The sequence below is a fragment of the Salmo salar genome, chromosome 10, assembly GCF_965601325.2.
Source record: "Salmo salar chromosome 10, fSalSal1, whole genome shotgun sequence".
NCBI lineage: Eukaryota > Metazoa > Chordata > Actinopteri > Salmoniformes > Salmonidae > Salmo > Salmo salar.
In genome coordinates this window covers 40100586-40119891 of record NC_138300.1, presented here as the reverse complement: position 1 = coordinate 40119891, position 19306 = coordinate 40100586, and the positions used below count along the sequence as shown (strand labels likewise).

At 43.3% G+C, this 19306-nt stretch overlaps 2 protein-coding genes across 8 annotated transcripts; one reads left to right on the top strand and one right to left on the bottom strand.

Moving 5' to 3' along the window:
• Positions 1-14: 14 nt before the first annotated feature.
• pycr3 (pyrroline-5-carboxylate reductase 3) lies at positions 15-7930 on the bottom strand. 5 transcript variants are annotated; one of them, XM_014123205.3, is made up of 7 exons: positions 7800-7930; positions 5441-5549; positions 5009-5073; positions 4572-4751; positions 4082-4294; positions 2193-2285; positions 50-519 (listed from the first exon to the last, which is right to left on the bottom strand). In XM_014123205.3, exons 2-7 carry the CDS (start codon positions 5517-5519, stop codon positions 307-309), a joined length of 843 nt encoding a protein of 280 aa, XP_013978680.1. In that variant the 5' UTR covers positions 5520-5549; positions 7800-7930; the 3' UTR covers positions 50-306. The 5 variants fall into 5 exon arrangements, with proteins under 5 accessions (NP_001134655.1, XP_013978680.1, XP_013978677.1 ...); XM_014123202.2 differs by lacking the exon at positions 7800-7930 and adding an exon at positions 6044-6610; NM_001141183.1 differs by lacking the exon at positions 2193-2285 and having other exon boundaries at positions 15-519; positions 7800-7822.
• A 29-nt stretch (positions 7931-7959) lies between these two features.
• Positions 7960-18792, top strand: bmb (brambleberry). Of its 3 annotated transcripts, none has more exons than XM_082957011.1 (13): positions 7960-8192; positions 8713-8994; positions 9373-9501; positions 9893-10078; positions 10231-10453; positions 11199-11315; positions 13712-13891; positions 14094-14303; positions 14460-14607; positions 14839-14900; positions 15012-15139; positions 16522-16619; positions 17358-18792. In XM_082957011.1, the coding sequence occupies exons 1-13, from the start codon at positions 8049-8051 to the stop codon at positions 17485-17487; spliced, it is 2037 nt and encodes a 678-aa protein (XP_082813137.1). In that variant the 5' UTR covers positions 7960-8048; the 3' UTR covers positions 17488-18792. The 3 variants fall into 3 exon arrangements, with proteins under 3 accessions (XP_082813137.1, XP_082813136.1, XP_045543711.1); XM_082957010.1 differs by having other exon boundaries at positions 8049-8192; positions 14097-14360; XM_045687755.2 differs by having other exon boundaries at positions 8049-8192; positions 14094-14360.
• Positions 18793-19306: the final 514 nt, after the last annotated feature.

Here is a 19306-nt window from a genome sequence, read left to right as displayed (position 1 = left end):
AGTTTAGAGCAGATAGGTACAACATTATTTTAATAACAAAAACTGAAAATACCAATAAATTCACTTTAATTCAAATGAACATTGATAAATTATGAAGATAACTGGATTAGCGCTGATTTGACGCATCTTGCTGTATTCTTCATAATCACTATCTGCCCTTGAACAACTCCTCCAGTCAGATTTGTAGTTAGATTAGGCTCTAACCGTAACAAAGTTGAAGACTGAAGTGGTTTCTGTGGGCATTGGGCAGAGAGCAACCAAAAAATTCTACATTTCCTGAATCAGTTACTATGGGCCAAAACGACCTCACTTCCTATTTTCTGTGGCCGTAGGCGCCGACTTCCTGCCCAGCTCCCTGGCCCTCTCAGTAGCAGTCTCCACAGCGGTCATGGTGGCGGCCCTCACACCCCCCTGCTCCATGGCATGAAGCCCGAAGATAGTGGTGCCTCCTGGTGTACACACCTCCGAACGCAGTTGGGCTGGATGCTTCCCTGAGTCCCTCAACAACTGGCCTGCCCCCTAGAACAGAGAAGAACATTACACATGAACAGAGATACAGAAGTACCTGTGCTAATACATTGCTCAAAAAAATAAAGGGAACACTAAAATAACACATCCTAGATCTGAATGAATGAAATAATCTTATTAAATACTTTTTTCTTTACATAGTTGAATGTGCTGACAACAAAATCACACAAAAATAATCAATGGAAATCCAATTTATCAACCCATGGAGGTCTGGATTTGGAGTCACACTCAAAATTAAAGTGGAAAACCACACTACAGGCTGATCCAACTTTGATGTAATGTCCTTAAAACAAGTAAAAATGAGGCTCCGTAGTGTGTGTGGCCTCCACGTGCCTGTATGACCTAACTACAATGCCTGGGCATGCTCCTGATGAGGTGGCGGATGATCTCCTGAGCGATCTCCTCCCAGACCTGGACCAAAGCATCCGCCAACTCCTGGACAGTCTGTGGTGCAATGTGGCGTTGGTGGATGGAGCGAGACATGATGTCCCAGATGTGCTCAATTGGATTCAGGTCTGGGGAACGGGCGGGCCAGTCCATAGCATCAATGCCTTCCTCTTGCAGGAACTGCTGACACACTCCAGCCACATGAGGTCTAGCATTGTCTTGCATTAGGAGGAACCCAGGGCCAACCGCACCAGCATATGGTCTCACAAGGGGTCTGAGGATCTCATCTCGCTACCTAATGGCAGTCAGGCTACCTCTGGCGAGCACATGGAGGGCTGTGCGGCCCCCCAAAGAAATGCCACCCCACACCATGACTGACCCACCGCCAAACCGGTCATGCTGGAGGATGTTGCAGGCAGCAGAACGTTCTCCACGGCGTCTCCAGACTCTGTCACATGTGCTCAGTGTGAACCTGCTTTCATCTGTGAAGAGCACAGGGCGCCAGTGGCGAATTTGCCAATCTTGGTGTTCTCTGGCAAATGCCAAACGTCCTGCACGGTGTTGGGCTGTAAGCACAACCCCCACCTGTGGACGTCGGGCCCTCATACCACCCTCATGGAGTCTGTTTCTGACCGTCTGAGCAGACACATGCACATTTGTGGCCTGCTGGAGGTCATTTTGCAGGGCTCTAGCAGTGCTCCTCCTGCTCCTCCTTGCACAAAGGCAGAGGTAGCGGTCCTGCTGCTGGGTTGTTGCCCTCCTACGGCCTCCTCCACGTCTCCTGATGTACTGGCCTGTCTCCTGGTAGCGCCTCCATGCTCTGGACACTACGCTGACAGACACAGCAAACCTTCTTGCCACAGCTCGCATTGATGTGCCATGCTGGATCAGCTGCACTACCTGAGCCACTTGTGTGGGTTGTAGACTCCATCTCATGCTACCACTAGAGTGAAAGCACCGCCAGCATTCAAAAGTGACCAAAACATCAGCCAGGAAGCATAGGAACTGAGAAGTGGTCTGTGGTCACCACCTGCAGAACCACTCCTTTATTGGGGGTGACTTGCTAATTGCCTATAATTTCCACCTGTTGTTTATTCCATTTGCACAACAGCATGTGAAATTTATTGTCAATCAGTGTTGCTTCCTAAGTGGACAGTTTGATTTCACAGAAGTGTGATTGACTTGGAGTTACATTGTGTTGTTTAAGTGTTCCCTTTATTTTTTTTTGAGCAGTGTATAATACAAATGAGGGCTGCTTTATGAAACCAAAAGCTCACCAATACAGTCTGAGCAGCGATGCTATGGGCCAGAGCACTGGGCATGCCCATCTTCACCGCTCCCTCAGCCAGCGCCTCTGCAAACAGATACACCTGCAGGGCCAATGACTCTCTGTTATAACCAGAACATTACCCCTTTCAGTTTTGTCTTCTCCATCCCATCCTTCTCCCACTCCATCGCTCCTTTCTTTACCTTCATCCCTCTATCCAACTACTTCTCTGACAGAGTTCAGTGTGTCAAATCGGAGGGCCTGTTGTCCGGACCTCTGGCAGTCTATGGGGGTGCCACAGGGTTCAATTCTCAGGCCGACTCTCTTCTCTGTATACATCAATGATGTCGCTCTTGCTGCTGGTGATTCTCTGATCCACCTCTATGCAGACGACACCATTCTGTATTCTTCTGGCCCTTCTTTGGACACTGTGTTAACTAACCTCCAGACGAGCTTCAATGCCATACAACTCTCCTTCCGTGGCCTCCAACTGCTCTTAAATGCAAGTAAAACTAAATGCATGCTCTTCAACCGATCGCTGCCTGCACCTGCCCGCTCATCCAGAATCACTACTCTGGACGGTTCTGACTTAGAATATGTGGACAACTACAAATACCTAGGTGTCTGGCTAGACTGTAAATTCTCCTTCCAGACTCACATTAAGCATCACCAATCCAAAATTAAATCTAGAAATGGCTTCCTATTTCGCAACAAAGCATCCTTCACTCATGCTGCCAAACAGTTTTACCCTCGTAAAACTGACCATCCTACCGATCCTCAACTTCGGCAATGTAATTTACAAATTAGCCTCCAACACTCTACTCAACAAATTGGATGCAGTCTATCACAGTGCCATCCGTTTTGTCATCAAAGCCCCATATACTACCCACCACTGCGACCTGTACGCTCTCGTTGGCTGGCCCTTGCTTCATACTCATCGCTAAACCCACTGGCTCCAGGTCATCTACAAGTCTTTCCTAGGTAAAGCCCCGCCTTATCTCAGCTCACTGGTCGCCATAGCAGCACCCATCCGTAGCACGCGCTCCAGCAGGTATATCTCACTGGTCACCCCCAAAGCCAATTCCTCCTTTGGGCGCCTTTGCTTCCAGTTCTCTGCTGCCAATGACTAGAACGAATTGCAAAAATTACTGAAGCTGGAGACTCATATCTCCCTCACTAACTTTAAGCACCAGCTGTCAGAGCAGCTCACAGATCACTGCACATAGCCCATCTGTAAATAGTCCATCCAACTACCTCATTCCCATACTGTATTTATCTTGCTCCTTTGAACCCCAGTATCTCTACTTGCACATTTATCTTCTGCACATCTATCACTCAAGTGTTAAATTGGTATATTGTAATTACGTCACCACCATGGCCTATTTATTGCCTTACCCCCTTATCCTACCTCATTTGCACACATTGTATATAGACTTTTTCTACTGTATGTTTGTTTATTCCATGTGTTGTTGTATGTGTCAAACTGCTTTGCTTTATCTTGGCCAGGTTGCAGTTGTAAATGAGAACTTGTTCTCAACTAGCCTACCTGTTTAAATAAAGGTGAAATAATATACATTTTAAAAATCCCTACCTACCCTCCATCCTTCTCTTTCCTCCTTGATCCATTTTACATTTACATTTAAGTAGACACTCTTATCCTTAGCGACTAACAATGAGTGAAAATTCAATAGATTAGGCCCTTCAAACTCAACTCTGGACCTTGAAGCCAGTTCCACTGCATTTTTTCCATTGTTGCCCTCCAGTCAGGACTGACTTAGACCTAGGACACCAAGTGTGTGCAATTAATGATCAGGTAGAACAGAAAACCAACAGGCTCTGGAACTCGTAGGGTAAGAGTTGAATATCCTTGGTTAGCCCATCCCTCCTCCTCCCACTCACAAAGGCCACCCCACTGCCACTGAGCCCAGTGTGGATGTCTATCCAGGCCTCGGGCCCCTCCTCCACCAGGCCACAGTGTTGAAGCAGCGAGCGGAGCAGATCCCCGTCCTCCTGTCGCGCCCGTGTCCCCCGCGAGAACAACAGTGCCCCTTGCTGGACCAGACAGGGAAGGTTGGGCATCAGTCTCAAAACCACAGTGTCAAATGGCAGGAGCTGGAGGAGAGGGGGGAGGGAGATGAGAGAAGGAGGGTGACAGGGACAGCGGTGTTCGGATGGATGGAAGAAGAAGAAGAGAAGAAAGAGGGCATGTGACAGAGACCAAAACACAAAATTATACAATTATGGTCTTTTGCTTTATTGCTAAAAATGTTCTTGCCTTTTTCTTGTCTGCAAAGAAAATTGCCAGGCATGTCTATCAGATATCTGATCAACCAATCAAGCAACTCAAGTTACTAAGCAATAGTTTAAAAACCCTCTCATCTGGACTCACCCCCTGAAGCGTTGCCAAGGTTACACCTGCTGCCACGGAAACGATGATGTGTTTCCGGGTGACGCAGTCTGTAATCTCACTGAGAATGGTTGTGACGAGGTGTGGTTTGACCGCCACGAACACCAAGTCACAGCTACTGACCAGCTCTGCATTGGAGTGGGTGACAGCCACCCCCAACTCCTGAAATAAAATGAAAACAGAGGTGAATGGTAGCTCTGCGCATTGAGCATCACACACACACACACACACACACACACACACACACACACACACACACACACACACACACACACACACACACACACACACACACACACACACACACACACACACACGTAGAGCAATAGATTCATCAATTCAAATACAGTGATTGACATCGGCTGACAGGGGTGGAGAGAAAATAAGTGTGTGTGGAAAAAAAGAGGAGGAATGTATACCTGAAAGCGACCAAAGTTCCTTGCGGAGGGTGCGCTCACTTTAACATTGGTGGGAGGGACATCTCCTGCAATTAAACATCCTGCAAGTTTTTTGGGGCAAGTAAAGAGTCTCACTCACACACACACCAGGGTTGGGGTCAATTCTAATTGAAGTCAGTTAGTTCAGGAAGTAAACTGAAATTCCAATTCAATATTTGAAAAAAGGGCATCTACTTTCAATGACTTCTCAATTAACTGAAAAGGAGAAGCTATTTATGTAAGAAGTTTTTACAGATTGGAATTTTATATTCAAATCACTTCCTGAATTGACCGACTTCAATTCTAATATACCTCAACCCTGACACACACACACACACTAGATTCCCTTGGCTATCCTGTAGGCCATGTTACCCTGATGAAGACACACACACTATATTCTCCCTGTTGACCTACCAGACTGCAGGACTCCCTTGGCTATCCCGTAGGCCATGTTGCCTGCCCCGATGAAGCCGATTCTCAGGTTAGAGTCCATCTCAGGAGGAGTCTCTGGGTCTGTCTTGATCTGCATGGGGGGCAAAGATAAATCCCTAGTCATACCAATGAACCATAACAGGGGCATCAATGACATGATCGCTTGCGTCTCAAATGGCACACTATAACGTGTACTACTTTAGATATGGGCTCATAGTGGGGTGGCAGGTAGCCTAGCGGTTAAAGTGTTGGGACAGTAAGGTTGCTTGTTTGAATGCCTGTGTGGAAAAAGTGGAAAAATCTGCCATTCTTCCCTTGAGCAAGGCAGTTAACCCCCACAACAAATGCTCCCCGGGTGCTGATGACGTCGATTAAGGCAGCCCCCCGCACCGCTCTGATTCAGAGGGGTTGGGTTAAATGCGGAAGACACATTTCGGTTAAATGCATTCAGGTATCCCCCTTTCCCTTAGGGTTCGGGTCAAAAGTCGTGCACTGCATAGGGGATACAGTGCCAGGGCACAGACAACATAATCATGGGCTTGACATCTGGGCAATGGTAAGAAATCAAATTAGTCCATTGCCTACAATGACATCCACAGTAGAATGATCATGCAACGACTGAGCAGCAGTTGCTTCTTCTTCGGAATCTTCTGTCTCTTCGTCATGCACTGTAGGCTTAGGCCTATTCCGAATACGAACAGGGCCGCTGTTGGTGCCATGCGAGCGGCTCCATGTTTCAGATTCATCCATGATTGATTGCATCGTGGTTGCATATTGTGGGAAACGAGTAAGTTTCACTGTTTGCTGGTTGTTATTCCAGCTATAATACGATGTCTTGAGAACTTTCCACCGGTGCCTTATCTGGTCAATTGATCTGTGATACCCGGCCTGTTTCATTCTCTTCTCTGCTACCTTGAACAATTTCAGGTTTCGAACCTTTCGACCGTCCAAGTGCTTCGCTATGTCCAGCTCCCTTAAAACTTTTAACATATATTCAGTCTCCTCCGAGTCCCAGAAGTATTTTTTCATGGCAGCCATTTTTTTACTAAAAGTTTTTTAGGCTGTGATATGTAGTGATCAAATTATAATATTGATCTGTCCGAATATTCCGAATGGATCTCGATCGGATTATACACATTCCACCTATGCTTTGCTGGGGGCGTCACTAGTTACCAACGCCACAATGTCATAAACCCCGCCTATTTCGAAAATGTATCTTCTTAAAATCAGATTTTAAACCTAACCCTAATCTTAAACACACTAACCTTATGCCTAACCTTAAATTAAGACCAAAAATGTAATTTTTGTTTTAATTAATATTAAAGATATAGGCTGTTGACTTTGTGGCTGTGGTAACTAGTGGAAACACTTTACTGCCGGAACAATAACAAATAAACTTCCGGTTTCAGCCTTCATAATAAAAGCCCTCATAGGCCATAAACCATTATTTTATTAAACGTTTCAATAACACGTTAAGAAAAATGATTTGATAAATACCTATTGGTCAGTATGTTACGATATTGGTATAATAAGAAAAAGATAACAAATGTTAACACACTTTTTATATATATATTTAGACGTCCCTCATTCAGACCTCTTGGTGTAAGAGCTAATCTCCTGATAAATGTATGGCCACATTAGAGATACATATTTCCCACAGATCACACAGACCCACAAAGAATTTGAAAACAACTCAAGCATTGATAAACTCCCATATCTGTTAGGCAAAATACCGCAGTGTGAAATCACAGCAGCAAGATTTGTGGCCACGAGAAAGCGCAACATGAGAAGCACAAACCAATATTTATCTTCCCCTACTATTCGTATGTACATAGCTGATAATACAACTCTTGAAATGTCTAAAACATTTACGAGTGAAATATTTAAGCAATAAGGTACGAGGGTGTGTGGTATATGGCCAATATACCATGGCTAAGGGCAATTCAGGGCTCGAACCACCCAGTTTATAATTACTGTTAAATTATAATCGTTTTTTGTTGTTGTTGCTGATTTGTGTCTTCACTTTTGTTAGTTTATTTCACTCGCTTGGCAATGTAAACACGTTTCCCATGCCAATAAAGCCCCTTTGAATTCAATTGCTAACTAGGTGTTGGACTGACAGACACAGGGCCCGTGGGTTTGAGTCCCAGTCACTTCTGACAGTACTAACACAAATCGTCGGGCTCACACACGTGTGCTTTTCCAACTAGAACCACAACAAGCTGCTAGCTACTACAGCTCAACATTTTAACTAACTAGGTAGCTAGCTAGCATATGATTCAAATTGACGTCACTTTATTTCAGATATATATGCATTATACAGTTGCCTAGTTATGGTTACCTTCAATCAAATCCAGGGATTTTGTAGAGGCTTTGAGCTCAGCTGACACACGAGTCTTCCTGTCTGAGCAAGTTGCTGCACATTATCTGATCTGTATATCATCTCAACTTCAGTTATATGTACCATAAAGGACACATATGATGGAAAGATCTACGAATCTGCCAAAGCTCAAAGGGACAATTGGCCAATCCTGTTCCTGGTTATGTATCTCGTGAGATCCAGAAAGACGCTGATCCGATTGGCTGTTTCATGTACCATTTAAAACAGATGAATGTGGATGGAAGAAATGAAAGGGTTCTCATTCAAATCAGCTGGGTTTGGCTCATCAGAATCAACGAAGGATTGTACCAGCGGAAATCCGACGAAATAACAGAAGTACAAATATATTCTGAGGTAATTTAGCATAACTTTTGAATTTGGTAGTGTGTCATTAAGATTTAGCTTTGCTTCAATGGTTGTTTTTAAGCCAATAGTTTATTTTCATTAAGTAGATTCGGATATAATGAAAATAAAACATGCACACGGTAGTATCGCCTGTTTAGTTCAATGCAATGATTCCAAATTATATTTTACCGTCTGCATGTCCGGCCACACCGCCTGTCACCTGTGCAGTGCAGGTTCAGAGAGGGCGCTGCATCCGACATTATCTTTTGTTTGAGTCGAAGTCGGTCCATAATGAATTGAATAACATATGCCCCCCATAATAAAAAACAGTGGGCTTTGATCCCTGGTTGTCTACGCTGGTTTCTCGCTGAACTAAAGCCTAGGCATTTTAATGGAGAGTTAATGCACTTCTTCAGCTGTCAGGCCTAGCCAATCAATCAAGCGTGTTTTACGCAACTTGTCTGTCACTGACATTGCAAGTTTGAATGTACACATTCAAACTTCATGTGTACATATTCTCCCTGTGTAGGCTACTTTCTCCAGCACTCAGATGGCTCGGCTGGTGATGACCAGTCAGATGGGCCTTAAACTGCTGCTGGTCTGCGTGCTGGCCTCCCAGTGTGGTCCAGTGAGCGGTTTTTTTGACTGGTTGAAGCCGACGCAGCCAGGGGCTCCAGCCCTCGCCCCTTCACTGGACCCTGGACTACCTGAGGGAGATGCCCAACCGTTCGAGATGACGGTAGCCGATGAAAAGTTCCTAGCAGAGGCAAAAAATATGGAGCTCAGCCCGTTGGACAGCTGTCATTACCGGGTAATGTGACGGACAGTATTATTATCTACACAACATTAGTCAGGTCTTCTCGCTTAGATAACAGAATCAGTGTTTCAACCATTATGAATATTGTCTATGAACCCTTGGCTGAGCAGTCAGCATGATGATGCATCCTACTGTTATTCTTTCCCAAAGAAAGCTTGGGCTATATGTCCACATAACAACTATTTATTTCACCAGGCATTGACACTGAAGCATAATGGCTTTATAGGCATGTTCATGGGCATCACAGCACCTCAGAGAAGATGCAAGGCAGATCCACTCATCAGTTTAATGCATTTCTTTAAAACAAACTGACTTCATATTGATCATCCCCTATCATCAGCCAGTAGAAAAAGTCTGTCCCTCTCCCTGCAGGTGATTGCCCAGCTGAAGTCGACCTGCGCTAGCCTATCAGAGGAGCAGCTGGCCAAACTGGGCGTTGTCCTGTTCAACTGCCAGGCAGAGGTGGAGGGGCGTAGGACGTACCCCTGCACTGAGGACATGGTACGCTCCGAGATGTATAATTTGTTCCAGCTAAGAGATCTAGAAACTATTTTTTTTTTTTTAATTGTTTTGGGAGTCAAGTTGTTAAAATATTAGAATGTTAATACAGTTCTGTCCTAGTCACTGATGTTAGAGGACTTGGTAGGTTAAAGGCAGAATTGTTAGTGAGTACCATATTTTCCAGTCTGAATCTGGGTCATTTGTATTAGGACATACTGCAGCAAATAGTTTTTAAATGATTTGTAATGGAAAAACAGTTTATTGGAGAACTTCAGGTAGTGCCTCCCGCTTCTGTTTCATTTTGTGCCTGAGCTCGACCCAGTTGGCATGCACAGCACTGAAGCTGATTTCATAGTGTCTCTACAGTATGTTCACCCTCTTCTCCTGCCAGTCCCTAAAGCAGTGCACAGCGGACATGGACTCGGACACGTGGAATGCTTACCACATAGTGAGCAACCGGGCACGCTCCGTGTGTTACGCCACCCGTCAGCAGCACTTCCGCCGCCGGGCCGAGCTCACCGTCAACGCGCTAATCTCTACGGCAACCAGCCAACTGGACGCCATGAAGGACCTGAAGGTCAGTTGTCTTTTTGTCAATCTCTCCCTTGTTCTGTCCCCCCTTCTCACTCTCCTTTTCCCCTTCTATTTCAAAGGGAGAGGTCTGTTTTTCTTTCTCTGTTTTCTGTCATAATATGTGGACTTGAATGTCTCTGCTGTGTTCTACAACAGGAGGGTCAGCTGGAGCTGAAGGATCTGACTTCGGCCTCCCTGGAGAGGCTGCTGGAGGGTCACAGTGCCCTGGTGGTCCAGCAGGGGGCACTGTGGGAGGGCCAGGAGCAGCTGGAGACCTCGCTCTCGTCTAACCTGGAGCGTCTTGGCCAGGAGAAGGCCCTCATTGCCTCCGGACAGGAACTGGTGGCCCAGCTCATCCAGGGAATCACACACAGGATGGGTAAGAGGAGATGCATACACAAACACACACACTGTTTGTTGTTCTCTATTTCACAGCCTTAATCCACAATAATACCGACTACTTTTTATAACTTAACCAAGATAGACCACAGCCTGTCGTTTCCAGCGGAAACAAATGAGTCATAGTGGGCAGAACAAGCAAGGAGGTGAGCAGAGCCAAGCACGAGCTAGCGAGATCCTATTAGCGCATTCTAGCATGCATCTGCATATTTCTGTTAGGGAATGCCTACTCTGAAGTGCGCGTGTGCAATAACTCAATTTGTCTTTGCACTCCTAAACAAGGTGATTTAAAAAATAAACTTTTGCAACGGGTAAAGTCTATAAAACTTAGTCCACTCTGTTCATAACAGATTGTAGTTTTGCGAACAACTGTATTGAGAATGTTTAATCTATGAGAATGTGCAGAATGTCGGCCAAAATCCATCTCGTTCCATCTTCTCCCGCTGCTGGCAAGTGGACGCTTCATCTCACTACCATATTTGGTAGTGAGTGGAAAAGCCAAAACGGTGCTTCATTTATACATCCAGTGAAATATCTGTCTCATTGTTCTATCTGTGATAATAGTCTTGTTCACTCCTAGCACTTTCTCTCTCACATGCTCTTATGGGACATTGCTCTCTTTCTCAACACTGTTAGTGGTCTGTTTTTGCTCTGTGCACTCACTGACTCCTTACAAAAATGCTTGTGAGATCATGTTCACTTCATGTCCCCTACCTCCCTTCTAGAGAATGTTAGTGAGCAGCTAAAGGATCAAGGGTCAGAGGTGCAGGAGGGTCACAAGGCCATTCTGGATGACCTTGCTGAGGTCAGTGGGCGCGCAAAGGACATCTATAGCAAAATAGGTAAGATGCGCATGCACACACCATGCAAAAGCAACGTGTATGTTCATCACACTAACTTGTAATTTGGGGTAAATCTACTGATTCTGGATAAATGCAATGAATGATCTGTATTTGGTTGCAAATGCTACTTATCTAAGTTTTGAGGTCTTTTTAGGACAATTTTATTAACTTGTTAAATACTTTAAACTGCATTCTAATGTTGACTGCTTAAACAAAACGTTATCAAGGGAAGTGCTTTATGCATGCTCAGTTTTTGGGTCTCGGGGGCTGCCTGAGTGGAAATTTCAAATGGAAGTTATGGAACTCCCTCACGTGGTTCCTTTTATGGGGAATAGTCCTCAATGAAACTGACATTAGGCTAAATGTGGAGAATTATACGTTTGCCTCCGTTGGCCATCAAGTAGTCTTAATGTATATGCCATTGTCGGCTGCCATTTGATACAATAATTATGTTGAAATGACTATTACTGGAGTCATTGCAAATACATTTGTGCCACTTGTGTAGCCTATCTGGAGCTGGCAAACCAATTTTAGTAAGTAGCCTAAAACTTCAGTTTATTGTTGTAGCCTTGTGTTATTATGAACATATTAGATTGACAGCAAATCAGATTAGGCTACAGGTAAAATAAACACTGGTTGTTGTTGACATTCATATACATATTATTCATATTTAATTCAGTGATTGTAATTATGACCACATCCTTAGGAGCCTATTCCAGCAGGGTATTGGGGAAACAAGCACCTCTTATTGTGAAATCGCCTTGCTATTCATGTTGAATAAATAAGTCTGGAAATTTGAACTAGGCAGTCTGCTAAATCGTTCAGTTTACATCTTGTCTAGGCTACTGTAGACTAGCCTATCGGGCTATAGGCTCCCTGTCTTTATCTAAGCAAACTATGACAAAATGTAATTACAATCAAAAACTCAAATTTTAGTCTGTAGCCTATGTCTATTGAAATGACAAGTCAATCTCGCAAATGGGCCATTTTTATAACGGATTGTAGTCTTAACATCTGGCACATAATAACAGCACAAATGCCAGAAAATAGGCTAATATTATTTTTATATATGTATATGTATATGTGTATATATATATATATATATATATATATATATATATATATATATATTCATCCAAGTGTTTCTTGCTCAGAGATTTCGAAATCCTCTATCCAACTTTCTTCACTCAAACTCTCCTCTCATATTTATCTATAGTTATGCACAAAGGGGATTTATTTACAATTATAAACCTGGTTCGAGCCCTGAATGCTGATTGTCATAAAGCCGTGGTATATCAGGCCATATAGCACGGGTGTGACAAAACATTACTTTATACTGTTCTAATTATGTTGGTAACCAGTTTTATAATTGCAAGAAGGCTATTATACCCGGGGGTTTATGTTATATGGCCAATGTACCACGGCTAACGGCTGTATCCAGGCACGTTGCATTTAAGAACATTGGCCATATACCGTGCCTTATTGCTTAATCATAGCAAACGAGTTAAATCGACAGCCATTGATTGAAAAATCTTTTGAGTTTAATAAGAGTGAATTATTTTCTTTTGCCACATTCAAATTCCTTTGTCATAGTTTGCTATTATTTTGAGGAAACCCGAATTAAGCTTCCAACGTCGTTACTATGATATTCCTTAATTTGCTCGATAATGTCATGGAAAAAGGGTTTATTGTATAGATATGGCAACTCAATTGCTGTAAAAAAAAAAAAACTTTTTTTTTTTTTTTAGCTTGACCTGGCAACCCTGGATCCCATAGATTATATTAGTATTCTGAGTGATCCACTGTTCGGTGCGGGAGTCTGTGCTTCTTGATTTTTCTCCATGCACTGCTAATCTGATTTTGATTGAATGGCTCTTCCAACTTTCAAGTCACCTGCTCGACGTGGTGAATTCAGGATGTCCAAGTTCCTGGGCTAGTTGATTGGCCATTTCCCTGAGCAGTGGAACTCTCACCGGTACCCCTGGATTCTTGGTTTGGTTGTACCACGGTAGCAGAGCCGCTTCCACATCCCTTGCTTTCTCTATTCTCATTGAGGTCAAGATGGAGAATGTGACTGAATAATTTACTGCACTTAACCTAAATTGCCATTTTCTGTAGTCGCATAAATAATGATTCTGGCGAGTGGGCAACACTAGCAAACAGGAGCTGTCAAATTGTACTTTTGGTTTCAGGGTCTACTTTCAAAAACCAAAAAACGCTGTGTAAATTATTTATGCAGGTTTAAATGACATGATACACTATTGTCTGACAATTTAATTGTTATATTATAGCTAATTTGACATTGTTTATCATTGATGTAGTGAAATTCTGTATCTTTAATTGTATGGATCTGATCATTTGTTTTTCTCCTTGTCTCCATGGGAACGTGATCGCAGACCACAGTATGTCTGGGTTCCTGCAGTATCAGAAACTGACAGCTCAGTACTACATGGATCTCATGGGAAAACTGGAACGCATGAATGGAACCCTGGGAACCATGCTGCGTTACCTTGACAACATGCAGCGTTGTCTAGAAGAGAGGCTTCATATTATCCAGGGTTACCTGGGCTGGGCAGGTAGTGTGTGTGTATATATATATATATATGACTCATTTTTTTTTAGAATCAGACCAGGTACACAACTTTAGACCACCAGATGCATTTTATTGCAAAGGTCAACAGATATCTTCTTTTGTAGTGAGAAGGAACATTTAATCTTAGTTCTTTCATCAGGTACACACATTTTGCAGTAAATTTCCCTCCCTGTGTTCCTGTCCAGCAGGTCTAAGCCTGGCTGCGGTGTGGACATGTGTGGTGCATGCTGGGTACTTCATGCTGTGTGCGGTGGTACTGACGTTCCTGCGCTGTCCGTCCTTCTCCCGAGCCATGCTGCTCTTCACAGTCCCGCTCAACGCTGTGGCTGAGGTCAACCATCAGCCTGCCCTGGACCTGCCCAGTCTTAGCATGCTGCTGCTCACACTGTCACTCGGTACGGGCAGGGTTTTGTGTGTGTGTTGCTGCCCCTCTCACTGGAAACCACAAAAGGGTGTGTTCTCACCCTATCCCTCATGACTGACTGGGATATTAATAATTAGCCCTCTTATGGGTGATGTGGACTATTGTGATGTCATTACCCTCTCCTCAGGCTACTGGTTGGCGATGCAGGTGTTGTGGGCGTGTTCTCAGATGAGAGGAAAGAAGATCCCCAGGCTGCTCCCCAATCAGAAGACCCTGGAACCAGAAAGCCACCACTACCCCCACTCCTGTGGCCCATCCTCCTCCACCCCCCAGAGGTGAGTGACGGTAGGGTAGCTCCAGAATCGAATTACATTTGACTTCAGATTTGCTAATAAAACATGCATCACAAGATGTGCATTTACCAGAGGGAAAACTCATGAAAGCATAAATGAAAGTACTTATTTTCAAAGTGGCCCTGGACGGTAAAGGGTGGCTACTGCTAATTATGTGAACTGACTAAGTTTGATATAATGTAGCTGATACTTATTTCTTCTCCATACTCTCAGAGATGAGCTGGATGGTCTCATGGAGCCAGGAGACCTGCTGGACCAGGACAGCTTCATGACTGGTGTGTAACACACACTACAAAAGGACCATGTTCTCTTCAGAATTCCTCTCAAAATGAATGGGAAACACTATTCTCTTGGCTCTGTTATTTCATTTTTCTAATCATTTCCAGGTGACCCCTGCATAGCAGCATTGTCTCCCTCCCATGCCCACTACATGGCTGAGGCCAGGTTTGTGCCTGGTATGGGCTCACTGAACCACTCTACTCCCAGGTTCAAGTGTCGGCCTAGTCTCTCTGCGGTGAGCATGAATATAGCAGATTAATGTCCTTAAGGGAGATGGAGGGTATTAGTGTCAAACTCTGATAACCAGTAGGTTTATGTAGATTACTTACTAAATGTAATTCGGTTACTAGTTACCTGGCCAAAATTCTAATCACAAACTTTTGGATTACTCATTGATTGCTTTTACTGATTACTTTTAGGTGACTTCCCCCATAAGGGGCACATGTTAGTAGCTGGCACAGCCACAGTCATAAAATCTGATTTTTAAACCTAACCTTAACCACACTGCTAACCCCAATGGTTAGGCATTAGGGTATCTATGTGTGGTTAGGGTTAGCTACACATCAGTGGCGGTCAGTGCCATTTAAGATTATTTTCTTTTTTTTCATGAGCATGGCCTTATTTCTATTACAGCATGTTGGATGACTTTCTTTCACCCAGTTCAATGTAACAGTGATTGGTTTAGGCTACTACATGATACTCACATTTTCCCTATACCCATCATGAGGTTGCTACAACCTAGCCTATGAATGACAGTTTACAATGTAGGTGCACACAGGTCGAGAGATACATCATACTCCGCATGGCTAATAGAACTACAGCGTTAGTAAACCCGCTACAATCATGCAGTAACGTTAGTGTACAGTCAGTAAGCAGTTACCCCAGTGGCAATAAATTAGTCAAACCAGAAGCTTACCTTGACTTGGAAGAGTTCCAGTGTTGTGTTGGCAAGTCATAGCCAGCTAGCTAACATAACATCCTTCTGTTTGAGCAGGGTGTTTCAGTAGGATAAACTAGCTATCTGCATTTACTAGCTAAGTAAGTGAGGGGGAAAAAAAGACACTTAAACTGTTCTCTTTCTCTCTTTGTCAACTACTCATCACATGTTTATGCTCTGCAGTGCTAGCTAGCTGTAGCTTATGCTTTCAGTACTAGATACATTTTCAAATTCTTTGATTGGGTGGGCAACATGTCAGTTCATGGTGCAAGAACTCTGATAGGTTGGAGGATGTCCTACGGAAGTTGTCATAATTACTGTGTAAGTCTATGGAAGGGGTTGAGAACCGTGAGCCTCCTAGGTTTTCTATTGAAGTCAATGTACCCAGAGGGGGACAGAAGCTAGCTGTCCTCTGGCTACACCATGGTGCTACCCTAGAGGGCTGTTGAGGCTACTGTAGACCTTTTCAAAATAGTGTTTTTAATCAATTATTTGGTGATGTGATTTATATTAGTATAGTTTTATCTAAAAAGGAAAACTTTATTTTTATGAAATTCACTGAGGATGGTCCTCTGCGGAGCCTTTACTGCTACACATACAGATTATTATTGGCTCTGTCATCAGACATACTGTTTTCAGATTAGTAGTCTATTCTTGACATTTTGTGTTCTGATTGGCAGGCTGTCCTAGGTCTGCCCCAAAGGAACCTGGGAGGAATGATGGATGCAGTGAGCAAATCACAGAGCGCCAGCCCCAACCAATCCCTGGCCAGCAACAGGTTAGCGTTCTAACCAACCTGATACGTTTAGCAGGTTCAAGCATGAACTCTGTTTGCAATGTTTGACTTTTATATAGTGTGACTTAGTAAAACCAACAATGATACGCCGTGTGACATTTTTGCTATGCCACACCTGTACTGTATGTGAATAGCTAGGTGCGTGTGCGCATAGTTTTTATAGGTGTGAGAAGTTGACCTTATCAATTACACTGCCTGGCTTACCTTGCTACAACTAAAGATGATTGTGTCATGTCAGATCACATTATGCCACACCTATGTGATGTTTAGCGGGACCAGGGATTACTTGTGTGCATTGTGAGAATTATGTTTACTTTCTGATTTATTTTAGTACAACCAATGATGACCAATAAAATGACTTTATGCCACACCTCATTCAATGTTTATAGAGGAAGAAATGATTACTACTGTGGCGTTAGCCTTGTACAGATGGTTTGATCACAGAGGTATTTGATACAAGTTAGAATGGTTCTGGAGGTCAATCAACTCCATAGTTCTCACCATTGTGACCAGCACAGGAGGACAGATGGTGTGTTTTTAGACTACATTGCAGTTGGGCTGTGCAGAATCCCTGATCTACAAATCACCTTGTATCTGAAATAACTATTCATTATGTGACCAAGATGACTTCTGCACCTCGCCTTGCTCAAACTGATCCCCCTCAAAAGTGCTTTTTTATTTTCCTCCTTTCCCCCTCTCTCTCCTCCTGTCCCCTGGCAGCTCTGTGTCTGGTCGTCAGCTGTGTAATGGCACTACCAGGATGGGACAGCAATGTAAGAAGTGGGCGGTGCTAGGACAGGAGTACTGCCACGTCCATGAGGGTGGCTATACCTCCTACAACCGCCTCTGAACAACACCCTGGCTGTGTTCCAAATTGTACCCTATTCCTAATACAGTGCACTACTTTTGACCAGGGCCATAGGGCTCTTCTCAAAAGTAGTGCATTATGTAGGGAATAGCCTGCCATTTGAATGCACGCCCTGCTACCCCCAACCCCTTCGTCCATCCACCAGGGGCAAGTTCAGTAGGAGAAAACGTTTTGAAACGAGAAATCGTACCAATAAGAACAGATTTTTGTTGCAAAACGTTTTGCTAGTGTACCCAACTGAACAAGACCCTTAACACCCTCCCAGGAAGTATTTGGGCTATTCTCCTATTCTTTTATTTTAAAATTTGTTTAATCAGGCTGTTACCCTAACAGTAAGAGAAACCATGGTATGTCTGTAGTGTCTAAAGCAATGACCAGTTGTCATGTGTATGAACTTTTTTTATGTCTGTGTGGATGAAAGCGCGTTCCTGTGACATCCTGAAGTAGGATACTCCCTGGCTGTAAATGTGAAAGTAATGTGATAAAGCTGATGTTACTGAATTCTACAAGGGTTTATGGAGGCAGGATTGTTTGCTTTTTATCATGATTTATGGACCGTGTGTACAAGATACCGACCAGTCTCTTTTTATTTATTTTTTTTAAATCTATTTTTGAATCTTTTTATTTTTTTTAGGGTGTGTAGATTTGTCATTTGCATCCGAGTTATGTAGAGGACAAAGGAGGTGAATTATGACTTTCACTTAAGATGAATTTTCCTTGAGTCATGTATTGATGTCATTGAGAGACTAAGTGAAATTTCGCGTAAATGGAAGTAAAGATTTGCCCGTAAAGCACTAAATTGCACTCATAAATTACTGACTTGACTAACGGTTGGGAATATTATTTGTGCTTTTCTGATCTTAAATGTATTTCATTTTTTTTAAGCTGCCTGTCAAAGGCAAATGTTTTTGTATGAAGGGCATATCTATTGTTTGGATTTTTAAAAATTAATAATAAAATATCAGTAATGCAAAGTTTGTAAACATTTGTGTGAAGGGCATATTTCAAAGTCAATTGGTCGCGCACACCAATACGCAGGTGCAGCGAAATGCTTGTTACTAGCTCCAACAGTGAAGTAGAATGTCTCACAAATAACCAAATTTAAAAAAATGACAGATCAAGTCCAATTAACAATCATGAGTAGATATATGAGTGAGCATGTCAGAATCCAGAATGTATTTTCCATTATGGGCATCTAGATGAAGTATGGAACTAAAATGGGGACAATGGAAACTATGTAAAATGTTTGTCTTAATGGAAATAAAGCAAAGAGGACAATTCAATGATCAGGAGACTAGGGGGTCATTTCCAGGACACAGATTAAGCCTAATCCTGGACTAAAAAGCACTTTCAATTAAGATTCTTTGAGTTTGCCTTTTAGATTAAGCCTAGCCCTGAACTGTCTGGGAGACCAGCCCTAGAATTCATTGTTTGGTGTTCTACACCAGCAAAGGAATGCGTGTTAGTCTGTGTGAACATTCTACTCCTTGCACTCCTATACCATGAGTGTCATATGCCAAACATTTGGCATGACATGGAGTGGACTGATGGCACAAACAGATATAGGACCAGGCTAAATATGACTTGTTGCTCTTTATCTAACAAAAGAGTTGCTGGGCCAGTTAGACTGGCTTGTCAACTAAGTTAGTTCCTATGAGAACACTGTTTAGCCTAGCCTAGTGGAACCAGCCTGATCCCTGTGTTCACCTTTTGTCTTTTCTTTTTTTTCAAGTGAAATAAAAGTCAATGTAGCGTTCAGGCTGGATCCACCACACTACCTTAAACCGTGTGTTAGTCACAA

Coding starts and splice junctions, on each gene's coding strand:
- bmb (XM_045687755.2), top strand. CDS start 8,049: ATGTACCATTTAAAACAGATGAATGTGGATGGAAGAAATGAAAGGGTT. Junction 14,361..14,459: donor TCACTGGAAACCACAAAAGG/GTGTGTTCTCAC, acceptor CCCTCTCCTCAG/GCTACTGGTTGGCGATGCAG. Junction 16,620..17,357: donor CAATCCCTGGCCAGCAACAG/GTTAGCGTTCTA, acceptor GTCCCCTGGCAG/CTCTGTGTCTGGTCGTCAGC.
- pycr3 (XM_014123202.2), bottom strand. CDS start 6,496: ATGGCTGCCATGAAAAAATACTTCTGGGACTCGGAGGAGACTGAATAT. Junction 2,286..4,081: donor GTGGCAGTGGGGTGGCCTTT/GTGAGTGGGAGG, acceptor TTGGCCCTGCAG/GTGTATCTGTTTGCAGAGGC. Junction 520..2,192: donor TCGCTGCTCAGACTGTATTG/GTGAGCTTTTGG, acceptor TCTCTGTTCTAG/GGGGCAGGCCAGTTGTTGAG.